The 19,761-nt window shown below is 37.4% G+C and overlaps 1 protein-coding gene across 5 annotated transcripts in view; it reads left to right on the plus strand.

Annotated features, from left to right (window-relative positions):
- The window catches only part of MAP3K20 (mitogen-activated protein kinase kinase kinase 20), a 167,769-nt gene that overhangs the window by 78,465 nt on the left and 69,543 nt on the right, over positions 1-19,761 (plus strand). For all 5 annotated transcript variants that reach the window (XM_070580214.1, XM_070580213.1, XM_070580211.1 and 2 more), the window contains 4 exons: positions 10,172-10,273; positions 14,315-14,380; positions 17,561-17,589; positions 17,712-17,849. In XM_070580214.1, the coding sequence (XP_070436315.1) occupies positions 10,172-10,273; positions 14,315-14,380; positions 17,561-17,589; positions 17,712-17,849 (335 nt within the window). The remainder of the gene's footprint in view (positions 1-10,171; positions 10,274-14,314; positions 14,381-17,560; positions 17,590-17,711; positions 17,850-19,761) is intronic.

Genomic DNA, 19,761 nt, shown 5'->3' on the forward strand with positions numbered 1-19,761 from the left:
TCAACCCTCTGCTTCACTTCAGGCCCTTGAGATCACCAAGCATGTGGTACTTTTTCCCACATTGATTCGGCAACACCAGCCCGGTGTCCTACAGTTTAACGCATTTCTAACATGATCTGCCTGGAGATGGCATCACATGCCGCAGGTGAAAGTTCAGTCCCACAAGACTGCCCTCTCCCTGAGGACAGATGCCAATCACACGTCCATGTGGTCACCTGTGCTTTTGACCCGCTGGCTAAAAATGGGAGGTCCCAGGATGCCCTCTTTGGATTTGATTAAATGTTGGAGCAGCTCACAGAACCCAGGAAAACAGTTTACTTACTAGATTGCTGGTTTTATTACAAAGGATATTAAAGGATAAAACTGAACAGCCAGATGAAGGATACACAGGGGGAGTCCGAGCACAGGAGCGTCTGTCCCCTTGGAGTTTGGGGTTAGCCATCCCCCCAGCATATGGATGCATTCTTGTCCACCAATCTGGAAGCTCTCTGAACCCCACCCTTTTTGGATTTTTATAGAGGCTTCATTATGTAGGCATGACTGATTAAATCTTTGGCCTTTGGTGATTTTTAACCTCCATCCTTCTTTCTTCCCCAAAGGGTGGGGAAAGGGGGTGCTGAAAGTTCCAACCCTCTAATCAAGTGTTGGTTCCCCTGGCAACTAGCTACATCGTTAGGGGCTTTCCAAAAGTCACTTTATTAACATAAACTCAGATGTGGTCGAAAGGGGTTTGTTATGAATAACGAGACACTCCTTTCACCTTTATGGCTCTGGAGCTATTTCAGGAACTGAGGACAAAGAACAAATATTCTAACAAAGATGCTCCCGTCACTCTTATTGCTTAGGAAATTCCAAGGATATTAGGAGCTCTGTACCAGAAACAAGATGAAGACAAATATATATTTCTTAATATAAATCACAATGTTACAAATCATCTTCACTGTAGTCTAAGATGTTCAAGATATAATAGTTTTTGGATCTCTGTATGATCTGTCTCTGGATATTTATCCCAGGCTACAAGTACTCAATGGCATAATGTTAGGATTTTTGGATATTTGAGTCCCATAAGGTATAATTGTAACCATAGCCATATTTCTTTTTAAAGTGATCTTTAGAAGATTTGTTTTCAATGACATCCCGCTCTTGCAATTGAGAGCTTATAGGTCCAGAAATACTTACTCTATGTGTGTTACATTTAGTTGCCTCTTTTTTTTGTTTGTTTCTTATTCATACAGGTGACCTCTGTTAGACTTTAAAAACTAGCTTTGATTAATGTAATCTCAGGCTCATGTATTTCTCTTCAAATATGTTTTGTTGTTTAAAATAAAGTAGTTGAGACAGCATCCTATAATAGGAGAGATTTTAGAAGTATCTCAATATAAAGTGACTCACTCTCTTCTGAGGGATAATTTTTTTGGTGATAGAGGTAAACTTCACTTCATGTTGGGCATCTGCACTAACTCTTAAAGGTCATGAGACAGTCTTCTACCAAATGCTGTTTTAGTAACCAAAAGCTATTCCAAATGGTATATCACCAGAGATGCTTTTATTTATAGAAGGCAGCTTAATTGTCTGGAGTATATGATAGTACAGGCCACTAATGCCTTTTTTCTTACATTGGACCAACTATTTCATAGTAAAACTTAAAGTTCTTCTCTTCTTTGCCATTTCTTTATTCATCTAAGGTTATCATTGCAATTTTATGCTATTTGACTGATAGCCATTATATAACTTTGATGTCAAAGTAAAAGTTACACAAAAAACAAAAAATATGAGTCTTATCCACCGAGATAATTAATGTTTTACTAGGAATATTAGTATTCCCAAGGAATAATTTCTCATGATAACATACATTTAATTGCATGAATCGAATTTGCTTTCAGAATATTGTTCCTACTTTATGTCTTTACAGAGAAGAAATTTTAAAAAGCTACTTTTTGAAATTATTAGACGTTGTCATTACAATGTTGATAATTATTATAAATCATTGAAGTTGGAATGGAGTAATTATCAGCCTCCCAAAATGAGGATCAGCCTTTCTCCAAATTGGCGTTTAATATAAAAAGTAATTTTCAAGGAAGGATTTCCAGCTATGGATGAATTAGGAGATCGGCAAATGCTCTCCCCCAAAGCATCTATAAATCTGGACAGAACTTTTGGCACTCTGGAAATTGACCAAACGCATACACAATCTGAGAAGATTTTGTGCTTGAAAAACTGCTGAATTTGGATTCACTTGCCTGATGCACATAAACAGCCAGTTAATTACAGCATCAGCCTTTGGGAAAAGAGATCAGCTTTATTCTGTGAGGTCTGCAGGGAGACAGGGGTGTGCCCTCAGATCTTTCTCCCCAATGCAGGATTTGGGATGAAACTTAAGAGGTTAGGGAGAACAGCCTGGCCCAGGGACAGGTTTTGATGGGTAGACTTCAAGCATTTATGGTTTTAAACATTTATGACATGGTTCTAAACATTTATGATGAGATTCTAAACTTTTATGATAGAGTTCTAAACATTTTTGATGAGGTGGGGAAGGAATTTTAACACTGGATCTTCCTGGATGAGAGACCCCTTGCTTCTGATAAGAGTCTGACTTCCAAGTTCTGGCCCTGTCCCCCATTCTTGGGTTCCATGGGAAGAAGGATCTTTGGTTCCACAGTCATTTCAGGTCAAGATTTCTTCTTTTGTGCATGCTCTGGCTACGTGGCTTTGCAGATTTTCTGAAAGGCACTTCTTAGTCACTCTGTTGATAAGAGGTGGGGTCAGTTGAACTGGTCCTGGAGGGCCCGTGGTTACAGTAACAGTGGGACTGAGCAGTGCTTTTGCCTGGGGTTGTTCTCATTCTTCTTACCCCACCCCTGCCCCAGCTCAATCAGCACAAAGGGCAGGCCATGAGGATTGGCAGCTTTGTTGCCATAGCCAAAGTGTGACCTGAACAAAGGGTTGTGACTGGGGTAAATGTATTCCTGGCTGAGGCCATACATGTGCAGAAAAGAATGGACAGGGCTCAAGCTATCCACATACCCTTGTCAGTCTTGAGGCTACATGAATATGAAAAGGAGACTAAAAAGGCCTGGTGGAAAGTAAAAGCTAGGGTGAATTTTGAATGTGCTCCCACTACTTATACACAGATCCATCAGCCCAGGGTTTTTAAGCACAACTTCTGTCTAATCATTGACTGATCATTAACCTCTGCAGATATAGGACAGCTCCTATAAAAGAACAGGCTTAGAAATAAAAGAAAGATTTAAAAAACCCAGAAAACTGAGCACAGACATCACTGGGGGGCACACTGTAAATTTCATCAATTTAGCCCAAGCAAGTTAGTAAAGAAGCAAACAGAAACCATCAAGAACAACTTTCAGGGCTGGCCCAGTGGTGCAGCGGTTAAGTTCGCACCTTCTGCTTCGGCAGCTCAGGGTTCGCTGGTTTGGATCCCAGGTGCGGACATGGCACCACTTGGCAAGGCATCCTTGGCAGGCATCCCACATATAAGGTAGAGAAAGATGGGCACAGATGTTAGCTCAGGGCCAGTCTTCCTCAGCAAAAAAGAGGAGGATTGGCAGCAGATGTTAATTAGTTCAGGGCTAATCTTCCCTTAAAAAAAGAAAAAGAAAAAAATGACAACTTTCAAGGAGAAAGTCAGAATTCAGACTTGCTACAGTACATTATCTAAACTGTCCAAATTTTTTTAAAAAATTACAAGAAATGTAAAGAAACAGAGATGTTTAACCTATATTCAGGAAGAAAAACCATCAATGGAAGTAGTTTCTAAGTGTCCCCACATATCAGATTTAACATAGAAAGATTTCAAAGCATCAATATGTTCAGAGACCTCAAGGAAACTGTGTTTAAAGAATTAAAGGAAAGTATGAAAACAATGAATCAAACAATACAGAATCTCATCAAGTAAATAGAAATATATGTATTTTTTTTTTTTTTTTGAGGAAGATTAGCCCTGAGCTAACATCCATGCCCATCTTCCTCTATTTTATATGTGGGACTCCTGCCACAGCATGGCTTTATAAGCACTGTGTAGGTCCATGCCTGGGATCCAAACCAGCAAACCCTGGGCCGCTGAAGCAGACCATGCAAACTTAACCACTATGCCACTGGGCCAACCCCAATATATATATATATATATTTTAAAAGAACACCATAGAAATTCTGAAGCTGAAAAGACAATAATTCAAATGAAAGATTTTCTAGCGTGACTTAACAGAGATTTGAGATAGCAGAAGAAAAAAATCAGTGAACTTAAAACAGGATCAACAGAAATTATCCAGTCTGAAAAAGAGAAAAAATTTGAAAAAAAGATGAAAAGAACCTCAGAGACATATGGGACAACACCAAGTATACCAATTAACGTATGATAGCAAGAAGAGGAGAAAAGAGGTGTAGAAACACATAAAAATAGAGAATAGAAACATATTTGAAGAAATAATGGCCAAAGATAACTTCCTGAATTTGATAAAATACATTAATCTATATACTTGAGAACTCAGTGAACTCCGAGTAGGATAAATGCAAAAGAAACCTACACCTAGGGGCCAGCCCAGTGGCATAATGGTTAAGTTCATGTGCTCTGCTTTGGTGGGCTGGGGTTCACAGGTCTCGATCCTGGGCACAGACCTAAACACCACGCATCAAGCCATGCTGTGGTGGTGTCCCACATACAAAATGGAGGAAGATTTGCACAGATGTTAGCTCAGGGCCAATCTTCCTCACACACACACACACACACAAAAGATGCACACCTAGATACATCATGGTCAAACTGTTGATCATGACAAAGTGAAAATCTTGAAAGCAGTAAGAGAAAGATAACTTCTCATGTACAAGAGAACAGCAATATGATTAATGGCTAATTTCAACAATGACCAGCTAACAACAGTAGAGGCCAAAAGGCAGTAGATAATTAAAGTGCTGAAGGAAAAAACTGTATTCAGCAAAATTATCTTTTAGAAATGTAAGCAAAGTAAAGATGTTCTTGGATAAAAGGATGAGAGAATCTGTTGCTAGCAGTCCTGCTTCCAAGAAATACTAAAGGAAGTCCTTCAGGCTAAAACAAAATGACAACAGATAGTAATTCAAATCCATGGGAAGAAATAAAGGATACTGGAAATGATAAATATATGAGTGAAAAAAAGATTTCATAAATGTACTTCTTCTCATTTCTTCTCTTAACATCTTTAAAAATGTAAGATTGTATAAAGCAATAATTATAGCACTGTTTTGCTGACTTAAAACATATGTCACATATAGATTACAGTAATAGCATAAAGGATGAGGGAAGGAATGGAGCTATGTTGGAGAAAAGTTTCTGTGTTTTACTATAAATTAATCTGAAGTAGATTGTGTAAAAAGATGCATTTTATAATCCCTTGAGCCACTACTAAGAAAGTCCACTCAAGAAATGTAGAAAGAAGTCAACAGAAGAATTAAAATGATAATAAAATCATTAACACAGAAGAGGGCAGCATAGGAGAAACAGAGGACTGAGAAGGACAGGAGACATGTAGAAAACAAGATGCCAAAAATAACTCTAACCACATCAATAATTAAATTAAGTGTCAGTGGTCTAGGGGACCAGCCCGTGCATAGCAGTTAAGTTTGTGCACTCTGCTTCAGCGGCCCAGGGTTTGCCGGTTCGGATCCCAGGTGTGCACCAGACACCACTGATCAAGCCATGCTGTGGCAGGCATCCCACGTATAAAGTGGAGGAAGATGGGCACGGATGTTAGCTCAGGGCCAGGCTTACACACACACACACACACACACACACACACACACACACAAACACAAAGAAAGTGTCAATGATTTAAACACCCCAGTCAAAAGACAGAAATTGTCAGACTGGATAAAAAAAGCAAGATCCAACTGTATACTGTGTACAAGAGACACATCTTAGATTCAAAGACACAAATAGATTGAAAGTAAAAGGATGGAGAAAGACATACCATGCAAACAAACCATGAGAGAACTGAAGTAACTATGTTAATTTTAGACAAAATAGACAAGAATATTACTAGAGATAAATAGAGTCATTTCATAATTATAAAAGGATCGATACATCAGAAAGATCTAGCAATTGTAAATGTATACACACCTAACAACAGGTCCTCACAGTACGTGAAGCAAAGACTGACAGAATTTAAAGGAGAACTAGGCAATTCAACAATAACCGATTTAGTATCTCACTCCCGATAATTGATAGAACAGCTAGACGGAAAATCAGCAAGGATATAGAAACTTGATAAACACTCTCAACCAACTCTACCTAACTCACATCTGTAGAACACTCCACCTAGCAAAGAATACATATTCAAGTGCACATGGAACATTCTCCAGAATACATGAGTTAGGTCACAAAAAGCCTCAGTATGTCTAAAAGAATTGAAATAATGCAATGTATGTTCTCCAGCTACAGTAGAATTAAGTTAGAAATCAATGCCAGAAATAAATCTTGGAAAGCCCCAAATATTTGGAAATTAAACAGCACACATTTAAATACCGAATGAGCCACAGAGGGAATCACAGTGGATTTTAAAGTATTTTTAGACAGAGAGAAAATTAAAATGCAACATATCAAAATTATAGAAGACAGATAAAGTAATACTTAGAAGGAAATTTATGATTTTAAACATCCATAGCCAAAAAAAAAAAAAAGTCTGAAATTGGTAATCTAAGCTTCAACCTTAATACTCTACAACGAGAACAAAATAAACCCAAAGCAATCCAATGAAAGGTAATAATAAAGATTAGAGCAGAATGCAGTAAAATAGAAAACAGAAAAATAATTGAGAAAATCAATGAAACTAAAAATCTGATCTTTGAAAAGATCCGTAAAACGGATAAACCTTTAGGTAGATTGACCAAGAAAAAAGAGAGAAGATACAAATTAGCAAACTGAGGGATGAAGGAGAAGACAGCACTAACGGCCCCTACAGAAGTTTAGAAGAATTGAAGGGAATGTTGTGACTAACTTTATGCCAACAAATCAGACAACTTAGATGCAATGAGCAAATTCCTAAAAAGATACAAGTGATCCAAACTGACTTAAGAAACAGAAATTCTGAACAGCCCTATAACAAGTAAGAAATTTGAGTTAGCAATTTAAAATATTTCCATAATGAGAAGCCCAGACCTAGATGATGATGGTGAATTCTATCAAATGTTTGTAGAAAAATAGCACCAATCCTTCCCATACTCTTTCAGAAAATATAGGAGCGGGGCTGACCTCATGGCTGAGTGGTTAGGTTCATGCGCTCTGCTTCAGTGGCCTGGGGTTTCGCAGGTTCGAATCCTGAGCGTGGACGTGGCACCGCTCATCAAGCCACGCTGAGGTGGCATGCCACATGCCGCAACTAGAAGGACCCACAACTGAAAATGTATACAACTATGTACTGGGGGGCTTTGGGGAGAAAAAGGAAAAATAAAATCTTTAAAAAAAAAAAAGAAAGAAAATATAGGAGGAAGGAACACTTATCAACTTACTCCATAAGGCTAGTATTATCTTAATACCAAAGCCAAACAAAAATATAATAAGAAAACTATAGACCAATATCCCTCATGAGCATGGATGCAAAAATCCTTAATTGCATATTGGTAGACTAAATTCAGCCACCCCTAGAAAGGATAATATGCTTTGACCAAATGGAATTTATCCCAGAATTGCAAGGTTGGTTTAACATCTGGAATCAATTAATGTAAAATACCGTAATAGATAATTGGATAAAAGACAAAAACTTTTGGACATACTACAGCACTCATTTATAATGATAATTCTCAACAGACTGGAATAGAAGGGAATTTTCTCAACTTGATAAATAGCATCTCCAAAAATCCACAGCTATTATCATACTTAGTGGTGAAAAATGGAATGTTTTTCCCTTAAGATTGGGAATAAGGCAATGAGGTTCGCTCTTGCCAAATCTATTCAACATTGTACTGGAGGTTCTAGCCAGTGCAATACAAGAAAAAGAAAATAGGGGCCGGCTCCATGGCCAAGTGGTTAAGTTCACGTGCTCCGCTGCGGCGGCTCAGGGTTCGGATCCTGGGCGCAGACATGGCACCGCTCGTCAGGCCGTGTTGAGGCGGCGTCCCACATCCCACAACTAGAAGGACGTGCAACTAAGATATACAACTGTGTACGGTGGGGGGAGGGTTTTGGGAAGATAAAGCAGAAGAAAAAAAAAAGATTGGCGACAGTTGTTAGCCCAGCTGCCAATCTTTAAGAAAAAAAAAAGAAAAAGAAAATAAAAGGCATCCAGATTGAAAAGGTAGAAGTAAAACTGTCTTATATAACATAATCCTGTATGTAGAAAATCCCAAGAAATCCACAAAAAACTACTAAAACTAATAAACATGTTTAGCAAGGTCACAAGGATCCAAGATCAATATACAGAAATCAACTGTATTTCTATATACTGGGCATGAAAAATCTAAAAATGAAATTAAGAAACAATTCTATTCACAGTAGTTATAAAAAAGAAAATGGGAATAAATTTAACAAAAGAAGTGTAATACTTTTTACAATGAAAAGTACAAAATTTTGCTGAGAGAAAATAAAGATGTAGATAAATGCAGAGACATTATGTGTTTGTAAGACTCAGTATTGTCAAGATAGACAGTTTGACTAAGAATATATACAAGGAACTAATAGGCATGTGAAAAGATGCCCAACTTCATTAGTCCCCAGGAAAATGCAAATTAAAAATACGAGATACCACTAGAATTATACCCACTACAACGGCTGTAATCAAAAACACAGACAATGCCAAGTGTTGGTGAGGATGTGGAGAAACTGAAACCCTCCCAGCCTGCTGGTGGGAACATAAAACGGTACAGCCTCTTTGGAAAGCAGTTTAACAGTTTTTTAAAAAGTTAAATGTAAACTTACCATATGACCCAGCAGTTCCACGCCTAGAAACCTACCCAAGAGAAATGAAGACATATTTCCACACAAAGACAGGTCCACAGATGTTTATAAGAACATTATCGTAGTAGCCAAAAACTGGGAACAAACCAAATGTCTATCAACTGATAAATGAGTAACCAAATGTGGCAGATCCATCCAATGGAATATTATCTGCAATGAAAAGGAATGAAGTACCTATACGTGCTACAGCATGAAAGAGCCTGGGAAACATTATGCAAAGAGAAAGAAGTCAGACACTCAGGCCTCATGTTGTGTGATTCTATTTCTGTGCAATATCCAGAAAAGGCACAATTGTAGATTGAGAAAGCTGGGTTAAGAGGGGTGATTAACTGTAAATAGGCACAAGGGAACTGTTTGGGATGATGGAAAGCTTCTGAAATTGGATTGCGGTGGTGGTCGCCCAACTCTATAAACTTACTAAAAATCATCAAATATAGCCACTTATAGTGGCTAACTTTTATGGTACTTAATTTATATCTCAAAGTCGTTTTTATTTTCTCATTTAATCTTTATCTGTCCATCTACTTATCTATTTATTTTTTGGTGAGGAAGATTGGCCCTGAGCTAACATCTGTTGCCAATTTTCCCCTTTTTTACTTGAGGAAGAGTGGCCCTGAGCTAACATCTGTGCAAATCTTCCTCCATTTTGTATGTGGGAGGCTGCCACAGCGTGGCTTGATGAGTGGTGTGTAAGTCCACACCTGGGATCTGAACCTGCAAACCCTGGGCTGCCAAAGCAGAGGGTGCAGACTGAACTGCTACACCACCAGCTGGCCCCTCAAAGTCATTTTTAAAGGCATTTTCTCATATCTTGGCCTTTTGTGCTTGAATTTTGAGGGCTTTTCAAAATCTTGGTGCAACAAGGATTGATTTGTTTACATTGTCACATAAACCTTCTGACTTGTGTGTTTAATCTTAGCTATTTACATGCCTGCCTCTGTTTCAAATACCTTCTTCCACCACCTCCTTGTGTTTTGCAGTTCCATCTGAATGGCTTTTGATTTCATCCTCAGCTAAAGTTCTACTCTTCATTCTGTTAGCAGTCTTGTCTTGGACAGATTTCTTTCCAAGATCATATTAACTTTTAGAAACCACAGTATGGAACAAATTTTATATGCTTTTAATATCTTTTGTTAAATTCTTTAACACATTTTCCAATGAAAATATAAAGTCTTATTTCCGAAATGCACCTTGGTTTTAATTATATGCTTATCTTTCCTTTAAAAATAGAATATGCTTCTCTGGGATCACTCTATGATTACATTAACAGTAATAGAAGTGAAGAGATGGACATGGATCACATTATGACCTGGGCCACTGATGTAGCCAAAGGTAATAAAGCTTTGTGTATTCTTAGAGAATTGGTGGGAAGCACGTTCCTGTCCTGACATGGTGACTTAAATCGGATTTGTTGTTCTGTGTCTTTAGATGTTCTTCTTTTTTCAGACCAAAAGTAGCAAGAATTCTGCAACTTATTGTACAGATAATATTTTAGGTCATTGCCTTTCCACTCCTGCTTGCCTTTTCTCTCTCTTTTCTTTCTTTCCATAAAACCAGGTCCCAAGAAAATAAATGGCTCCATTTTTGCCACATTTTGTGACATTGTAATTGACCAACTTGCTTGATGTATTAAATGGAAACGTCGTAATTCTGTTCTTGTTCTGCAAGTCTCTCCTGAGACTCAGCATTCAGAAAATGTGATTTATTGCAGGATTAGTTCTACTCATTTTGTATACATAATAATATACTAAAAATAGTAACTACTTGTAAAAAAAAATATTTTGTTTGTTTTTCCATGTAAAAGCAATTCGGATTTTATTTTATATTTAATGTAAACTTGGAAATCACCCTTGGAAATAAAATATTTTTAATACACAAAATCCCTAAACAAAGTGCCCAGTTCTTTTTCTCTCATAAATTCCTGCATAGCCTAATGCTTTCTAAAGCAATTTAAATTCCATTTATTTTTATCTTTTTTTTTCCATTTTCCTAACTGAATGTTTCTGAGTTTTATTTATAACTGTCAAAGTTGCTTTGGAAACAACTTAATCTAAATAATGAACACTGATAGTTACATTTGTATTCTAGCAACCCCTAGAAAGCAAGTGCGTCCACATTTTACTGGGGTAATTAACTCCTTTACATTTTGCTGCTCCAGTCTCTAGAGCATCTCTTTACAAAGCAAATAAGAGGATATTTAGCACTCAATAAGGAGAGCAAGTCACAGTTTGCTTTCACTGGGAAGTCACACAATGACTTCCAAAAGTAATGGTCTTTCCTTTGCAGAATTATCTTTCCTGTTTTAAATTTCGTCAACACCTGCCAAATTCCTCAAGTAGGGAAAATGAAAATTAAAAAAAAAGTTTGATGCTAAATGATACTGCTGAATGATATTTCATTACCTTATAAGAATAATAAGCTCTGTGTTTAGGATGGTGTACTTAAGGCTTTGGCTATGTTAATTAACTTAATTGTGTATTCATGCGTCAGGCGCTTCAAATCAGCCTTAAAAGTTCACATTCTTCAAGACATTTTCATTTAATATCATAGTCACTTCTCTGCCTGTCAGTAGTACACAGGGACCACCTGTTTGTAGCAGGGTGATATGCTATTATCAGGAGCTGCCTGAAGCATTGTGGAAATACACTTACATTAATGTAAATACTTTTACAAGCAGTCTTTGACTTAAAGCACTTCACCTTACAGACATTTGCATTTGAGGTGCTCAGCCAATTACACCCATGTTATTACTTAATGGCACTTAGGATGGATAGACAGCAAACAAATCAACTGACATCAGTCACTGTGCTTCCTGCTGTGCACACTCCACTTAAGCTTCCCTGGCCCCCAGCCTGTAAAGCTTGGCCCTCCCTGCCTCTTCCCCTGCATAGTCCCTGTCTGAGGGGCAGGTCCCTTGGCTCCCCCGGGGTTTCTCAAGGCTGCTGGCACTCTGTATTAGAAGGACAAAGAAGAGAAGGAACAGAACTAAGTAGCAAACTGGAACCAGAGGTAAAGGATAGGGATGGAGAGAATGGGAGTGGACCACGCGACAGTGTCCAAAACTGCAAAGTGCTAAAATAACTTTTTTGTGGCTGGTGAATTGATCTGAAAGGCAAGTTCTAGTGTGTTTGGCCTCAGGTGAGAAGAGTGAGGCAGAGAAGAGACTTGTTTCTTTAAAGTATCAAGAAATACTTAATATTTAAAATGGCCTATAAAAGGAAGAAGAAATCGACGCTTTTGGAATAACTTCAACCTCTCTGGTAAAGCTATGTGGAGAACTTGGAGATTATATAGGAAGGCTTGATTTTGTTGATTTCACTTCAGATTCAGCTATGTACCTTTCAGTTTGACCATGATTGAAGCCACTAAAGCAACAAGATGTTGAGAAATTATAGCATGAATAATTCATTTCAAGTAAGAGTTGATTCATGCATTTTGAAATAGGCATTGCTTAACATCACTGCTGAGAGAATATCTCCACAAAGCCAAAAAAAGATTCTCTTCTTTTTGGGTGGAAAGAGGAGTGGAGGGCAGACCAGCAAGTATATCTGAAATTGCGGCAAGTCAGTCAACAGTGCGTAAAAGGAACAATTAAAGCAGATAAACCTGGATCCAGTCTCAAAACCATCATCATTGATTCCAAATCTCCTCCCAAATGTCACCTGTCAAATCTTTTTTAGGAAATCTGGAGTCTTAACTGATGAAGGTATTTTTCAGCCTTCTTAATTGTTTACATGAAAATAAGACAGAATATAAATGGCTCTATAAAAACAAATTAAATAGAATTTTATGATTGTGATTATTACTGTGTTTATGTACACTAAATGTTCTATAAATGTATACTATACATTAAACACAAGTAATTTACGGTACTTTTTCTCATAATATCCGCCATGAGGAAGAAAAGTGCCTATTTTAAAGCTTTTGTACGTGAGTGTTGTTTTTGGAGATCCCTACATGTCAGCAAGTGTGTAAACTATCTGGTTCCACCTCTAATAGTAATTAAACAAATTCTACCTAAAAATTATTCAGGAACTTGATAATTAAAACAAGAGAGACGTAACTATGAAATTCAATTATAAAAATTATTAAAAGTTACCCAAGTTGTAGCTATTGAATTTTCACAGTTTGTAGTATATAGAACTTAATATTGGAAGAAAGATTTCCTTTATTCCAATTACATCTTGTTTAAAATCATTTTAATTACTAATACTTTTATTAACCTGATTCTCTTTAGTAATATTTTTATATACAGGAGTTTAAATTTTTTTATTCTATGTTCTTTCATGATTCTTCAATATATATTAATCAAAATAGAAGAAAAGTAATAGTTTATTTTAAAAATTAAACTTTATCAAATCAAAATTTTCTGAAAGTTTAAAAAAAAAGAACCAAAGCTTAATTATTAAATTATGTTTAATGGATAGTTAATTAACAAAAGGACCCTGTTTGATTTGGGGGGCCTATTTCTTCCATTATTTAGAAAAGACAACTTGAGAAATACAGGGAGAGGAAATATGTCAGTAGGAAATGTCCTTCTTTATTCTAAGGGGGTAGACAATACATAAATACAGAAAAAGAGTCAGACACTACTAAGAGGGTGATTGTGAAATGTGTCCTTTAAAGTATCATTTTTAGTTCAAAATAATAAAACTCTACTTAGTTTATAGACACCCAATTTACTGAAGTAACTTGATTTACATTCTAAATGTGTTGGAGAGAATTTTGGCGTGCATTTAAATGTACATATCTCAAAGATTTGTCCGTGTAAAAAACAATAAAATATTTTGTAACTACTATATATTTTTCTATCTGAGGAGCCTAAAATCCTTTACCAACTATGACTAATGCATCCAACCAGTGCTCCCCTCCCTACCCCACCTCCACTCCCAGGTCTTACTGGAAGGAGTACTGAGGAAACAGACCGAGCTGCGATTGGGCAACTGCAGACATCCAAATGAAAACTGAAGTTTTCTTGGTCAGAACTTTGGCTGGTTTAGAAGGCAGTTGGTAGTGGAATACCTTAGTCATTGGAGCACTTCTTCCAGTTGTGACTGTGCTATTTTTGTGCAGACTCCAGAAAATTAAGGTGTCCTTATTAGGTATTGTAAGAAGCTAGCTTTACCCACAATCAAATTCCAACTTCTAAGAGATTAAAGCACATAAATTTCCCTTAGCATATAAATTTTCCTAATGTAGACATAGCCTGTCTCTATTTGATCAATCATGTAAGAACAGAACACACGACTTTACTTTCTTCTATTGAATCTTTTGCAAAAATATGAAAGGTAATACTGATGGTTGAAATAGAAAGGTAATACTGAGACATTGTTGAAAAATGATATTAATAGTCCTTTCTTCTCGTATGAAAAGGAATGCACTATTTACATATGGAGGCTCCTGTCAAGGTGATTCACAGAGATCTCAAGTCAAGAAATGGTAATGTAGTCATATGTTTTTATTTTACTATAAAATAAATGTGCCTGTGTCTAGAAATGAGCATCATGCTTTCCATGTCTTTTGTAACTTGCTGTTTTGACCCATTGCTGATAACTATGAAAATCTTTCCATTGTTAATAAATGTTAGAATTCTCCATATGATTTCAAGAGGCTGCACAGTATTCCACTGTGTGAATAGCACAGAATGTGGACATTTGAGTTGTTTACATTTTTTTCTGTGGTAAGAAATGATGACCTTAATACTTTTCAGCACAGTTTTTCAACACATCCTTAATTATTTCTCTAGAATCATATTCTAAAAGAAGTGGTGTTGGATCAAAGCCTGTGGTCATGTAATTCTAGTCTCCTATTTTTGGATGTTTCTCTGGACCAGCAGTTTTGAGTTTTGTTCTTGTTACTTCTGAATTGTATGGTGTAAATTTTTTATATCAGTCCTATTACCTGGAATAGTACCCAAAATGATTAGCACGTTTAGGAGTTTGGACAGTAAAGGCTTTGTTTTCCTTCTTTCACTTCTTCTGTACTTCGTGAAGTTTATTTATGATCCTGTATTTTACCATTTGGAGAGCGAGCATTTTAAAATGACTTGCAGGATTAGATGTTACCTTCAAGTAGGAGTGGCAGCAGAATGCTTCTTCCATTATGTCACTGGAAAGTTAACAAGAAAGACAGTGGGACTATTTAGCTAGCCAGCACTAGCTAAGTAAAATCGGAGTTTCCTATTTTTAAAAAAGCTTCTATCAATTATTTAACATGCTTAACTTAATTATTTACATGCTGTCTAAGTGATTCTTCTGAGTAAAGGAGGAGGACTATTTATTTCTAGAAAATCTTTAAATCACTGCAGTTAAAACGAGTATATACTAATAGTGCGATCCTTAGAATGAGTAGTCCCGGTAGGTGGAGTAGGAGGAGTAGGGAATAGGCCAGCTGCCCCTCGTCGTGCTCCAGGACTGTGAGGTTTGTGGACCTGGAGAGAGGGAAGTTGTTGATAGCTGCCACTCATCAGTAGTCCAGGGTGGACCACCAGCTTGGCCCTGCCAGTCAACTCTGGCTGATTGTTCTTTCCTTTTCTAGGTCATCACTTTTCCTTTGGCTCTTCCTAGGCATAAGCTTCCTGAGCTAAACACTACTGATATATAGTTGGCTAACAGGAAGTCACTAGGAAATAATCTAGAATCTAATAAGAAGTAACAGAGTTTTATAACTTTGTAAACTTTCAGTTCTTGCTCATAATTTCAGTCTAAACAAGTTATTTGACTTCTCTCCTTTTAATCTACTTTGTCAGTATATTCCTATATCTCATGAGAGGAGAATGATTAAATTATGGGTATATTCTTGCTGTCATTATGAAAACGAAATAACAGTGGAGACTGCCCCCATTTTTCAAAATTACAAATTGTATAGTTACTTGATGGGAAAACACATACATCAGTGAAACAATATAAACATAACTTTTAGCAATTTTTTTTCTGGGAGAGGGAATGACAAGAATCTTTTATTTTCTATATTATATATTTTTATAATGTTAGATCTTTTTAACAAGCATTTGTTAATCTTATGAGAAATAACTGAATATAGTATTAACAACATTTTTATTTGAAAATTTATAGCATATTATATACAGAATCACATTTAGCCTTAGGCTATTTCATGCAAAGATTATTCTTTCCACTTATCAAGGTCATTAATAACAGCTAATAAATATTGATCATCTGCCATGTTCAAGGCACTGTATGGCTTTCAAAAGAAATGCCAGAAACAGTCCTTCAGGATTCTGTCCTTGGCCTCCTCTCCCCTTATGCTCGTACTCACCCACTCCCATGAAAGCCCCGTCTTCAAACGCTCTCCACCAGGTCTCAACTTTAAAACTGTGTCTGTCCGCTTGTTGGACATGGCCAGATAGGTATTTTGTATGACCCTAAAATGTATTGTGTCCACCTCGATCTTTCATCTTCTCTCCACCTCCTAAAAAATTACTCCGGCATTCACTTTCTCAGTGAGTGGCAATACCGGAACTCTTGTTCTAACCATTACGTTATTGCCTCTGTATTTGACGTGTCCTTGAGTCTTCCTCCTTCTCACCCTCCATATTCCAATTATTCAAGCCCAGTTGATTCTGCCTCCTAAATACCTCTTTCTTGGTCCACTCCTCTCCTGTCCTTTACCGCAGCCTCAGTATAGGCATCCTCATCTCTCTCTCGGACTGTGGCTTGTGTGCACAGTGATCTCCTTGCCTCCAGTTCTGTTCTTCTCTGATATCCTCTCCCCTCTGCACATTTGACCATTTCATTACTCCACTTAAAATTGTTCATTGGCTTTCTGTTTCTCACAAAGGCTCCTCTGGACCTGGCCCCTGCCTTCCAAAATCACATGCCTTTTCCTCTGCTCCTTTGCAAGGCTCACCTCTGCCTAGAAAACTGCTTTCCTCCCCCACCTCTCTTCTTTCTGGTTAATCCCAATTTGTCCTTCAGGGCTTAGCATAAGCACCCTTTCCTCCAGGAAACTTCCTCTGGCCTCCTTAGACTTAGATATCCCTGCTCTTTGATTCTGTGGCAATCTCTGTGTCTCTCGTCGTGGAATTTATTTCACTTTACTACAGATGTTTGTCCATTATCTCTCCCATGAGGCTGTAAGCTCCATGAGAGTCGAAACAGTGCCAGTCTTGCTCACCTTCCTCTTCCAGAGCATAGTACATGGCCTTGCACATAGTAGGTGCTCAGCAAATATTTAAGTAAGTGAATGGATGAATATTGTCCCTGCCTTCAAAAAAAATTACTCTTCAATTGGGAAGAAAAACCATATATACTATGAAGTACTAATGCTAATGACTTCCTGTATATCATGTTGGCAGTCTAGTGGCAGAACCCAAGTAAAAATTTGCTTCTCTTGACTATACTAATCTATGCCTTTCTTATTGGACAGTAGTACTACGTTTGATTTAAACAAATGTCTTGAAAGCCTTTTTAATCAACACCTCATGGAATTAGTTTTTTGTTTTAATGTTAGCTCCTTTGTGCAAAATCTTCAATGTAGTAAATACTTTGATTTTACCTTTCGTAATTCTATATGGAAGATTGAAATAGAAGTTTATGATTTCTTTCACTATAACTCGGACAAACTAGATAATTGTCATAATTTATCTTTTTTTCTTTTTAGTTGTTATAGCTGCTGATGGGGTATTGAAGGTAGGACTATTTTTAAAATTTTTTTAAAAAATATTTGTTAATTTCAGATGTAGGTTTTTATGACTGATAATTCTTTTATTCGTCAATTAGTAGAAAGTTGGTAACTGGTCCTCTTTTCTCAGATCTGTGATTTCGGCGCCTCTCGGTTCCATAACCATACAACGCACATGTCCTTGGTTGGAACTTTCCCTTGGATGGCTCCAGAAGTTATCCAGAGTCTCCCTGTGTCTGAAACTTGTGACACATATTCCTATGGTGTGGTGAGTTCATTTCTCACTTTTTGTTGCTAAAGGAAATACACAAAGCAAGCAACCTACAGAATCGGGATACAACAATATAAGTTTTAAGACAGTGATGCTGTTTTTGGTGGAATGCCCAGAGCAGTGGCAAGAGAGACAACTCTTTCTACTTGCTAGAATGTTTACTTTAATCACTTTTGCACACCTGAGTTACTTTCTCCTGTGTTGAGAAGAAACCAATGCCACTTCCAAGAAGCAAATTAGATGGAACCTAAAATAGTGTTGGGCCTGATGCAGTCCTCTGCAGAGTGCTTGCCTCGGTGGGCCTGTGACTGCAGAATATCTCTGCAAGTCAGTGGAAACGTGAAGCATCTGGAACAGGACTTCATGGTAATGAGTTGTTCAAAAACCACCAATAAATCTGCCACGTGAGTTAATTAACCTCAAATTTTTGAGTGTCAACTATTAAATTGATTAGTGAGTTTCTGGAGAGTACAGAAGAAAATGTACTTAGCCTTTAGCACATGGCCTTGCCCATGTCTCCTGCCAGTCTTATAAAGTAGTAGTGGCGCTCTGGAACGTGAACCTAAAGTACCATATAGGAATAACAACAGAACAACACAGCTACGAGACTAGGATAATGTGGGGGGAGGGGATACTCAAGGAATAGAGACCTCGGGGATGAATCAGGTAAGGAGCAGAAGCTTCTGCAGCAGTTGTTTTGCGACGGATCGTTCCTGAGGAATAAGTTCTATCTGAATTAGGAGAGAGAAAGGAGTGGGGGGAGTGGGAGGAGGAGTGGGGTGGGAGGGGAAGATGGGCAGGGCAGTTCTTCAATGGTGGAAGGAATTCATTTCTTGCTCTTTCTTTTTTAAGATTTTATTTTTCCTTTTTCTCCCCAAAGCCCCCGGTACATAGTTGTATATTTTTAGTTGTGGGTCCCTTTAGTTGTGGCATGTGGGATGCCGCCTCAGCATGGCTTGATGAGCAGTGCCATGACCGCGCCCAGGATTCGAACCAAGGAACCCTGGGCCACCAAAGCAGAGCGCATGAACTTAACTGCTCAGCCACGGGGCCAGCTCCTGTTGCTCTTTTTTGAGGATAAGTTTTTTTATCCCTAAAAATGCTGTATATCCTTTAAAAAGTCCAAAATAGTATTTGGAACTCGCTGTCTTCATGTCTTATCTCCCAATCATACTGCCTCTCTATTTATATTATTACTCCTTAAAAGGACATTTTCATAATAATGGGAAGAGAAGCAGACTAATTTGGATCCAAATCAACATGCCTCTTCTTCCTAAACTTCTCATGTTTTCAACTGAAGGTGATAGCTGCTGGCACAAGAGGACACCAATGTTATAAACCCATTCCTTTTTCTTTAGAGTTCATCAGTCTCTAGGTATTTACTGCTGGCTTCATTACTTAAGTTTTGGTCTTGTTTCAATTGGCTAACTTTTTCTGAATCATAACACATCTTATGTCTACCAAATCAATTTAATATAATAGCGATGAATTTTGTTGACTATTGAAAAAAATCATTTTAAGAATGAAATATACACTTTTGGTGAGAGGCTCGAATTTTAAAGGTTGGAAGACAACCGTAGCATAAGGCTAAATATCTAATCTCCCTTAATTCTGTGTGTTTCTAAGAGTAAAGGTTATAAACTGTTATAGACAGTGATCAAATAATTCTCATTGAAAAAAGGGAAAAAAATCCGTAAGTTCCTGAAGGACTAGATTCTAAAGTTGGTCCTGTCTGTCAAAAGTTACTACATTCTAACCATCCCACAAATCATCTGCTGGGGATCCTGAAAACGGGGGGATTTGTTGTAATTTCAGACGTTTTGTGAGATTATTTTCTCTTATAAAGTTATGTTCCTTCATTTTTAAGCAAAAATCTATTTATTGTGTCAGACACTGTTCTGGACACCAA

The sequence above is a fragment of the Equus przewalskii genome, chromosome 17, assembly GCF_037783145.1.
Source record: "Equus przewalskii isolate Varuska chromosome 17, EquPr2, whole genome shotgun sequence".
Classification (NCBI taxonomy): domain Eukaryota; kingdom Metazoa; phylum Chordata; class Mammalia; order Perissodactyla; family Equidae; genus Equus; species Equus przewalskii.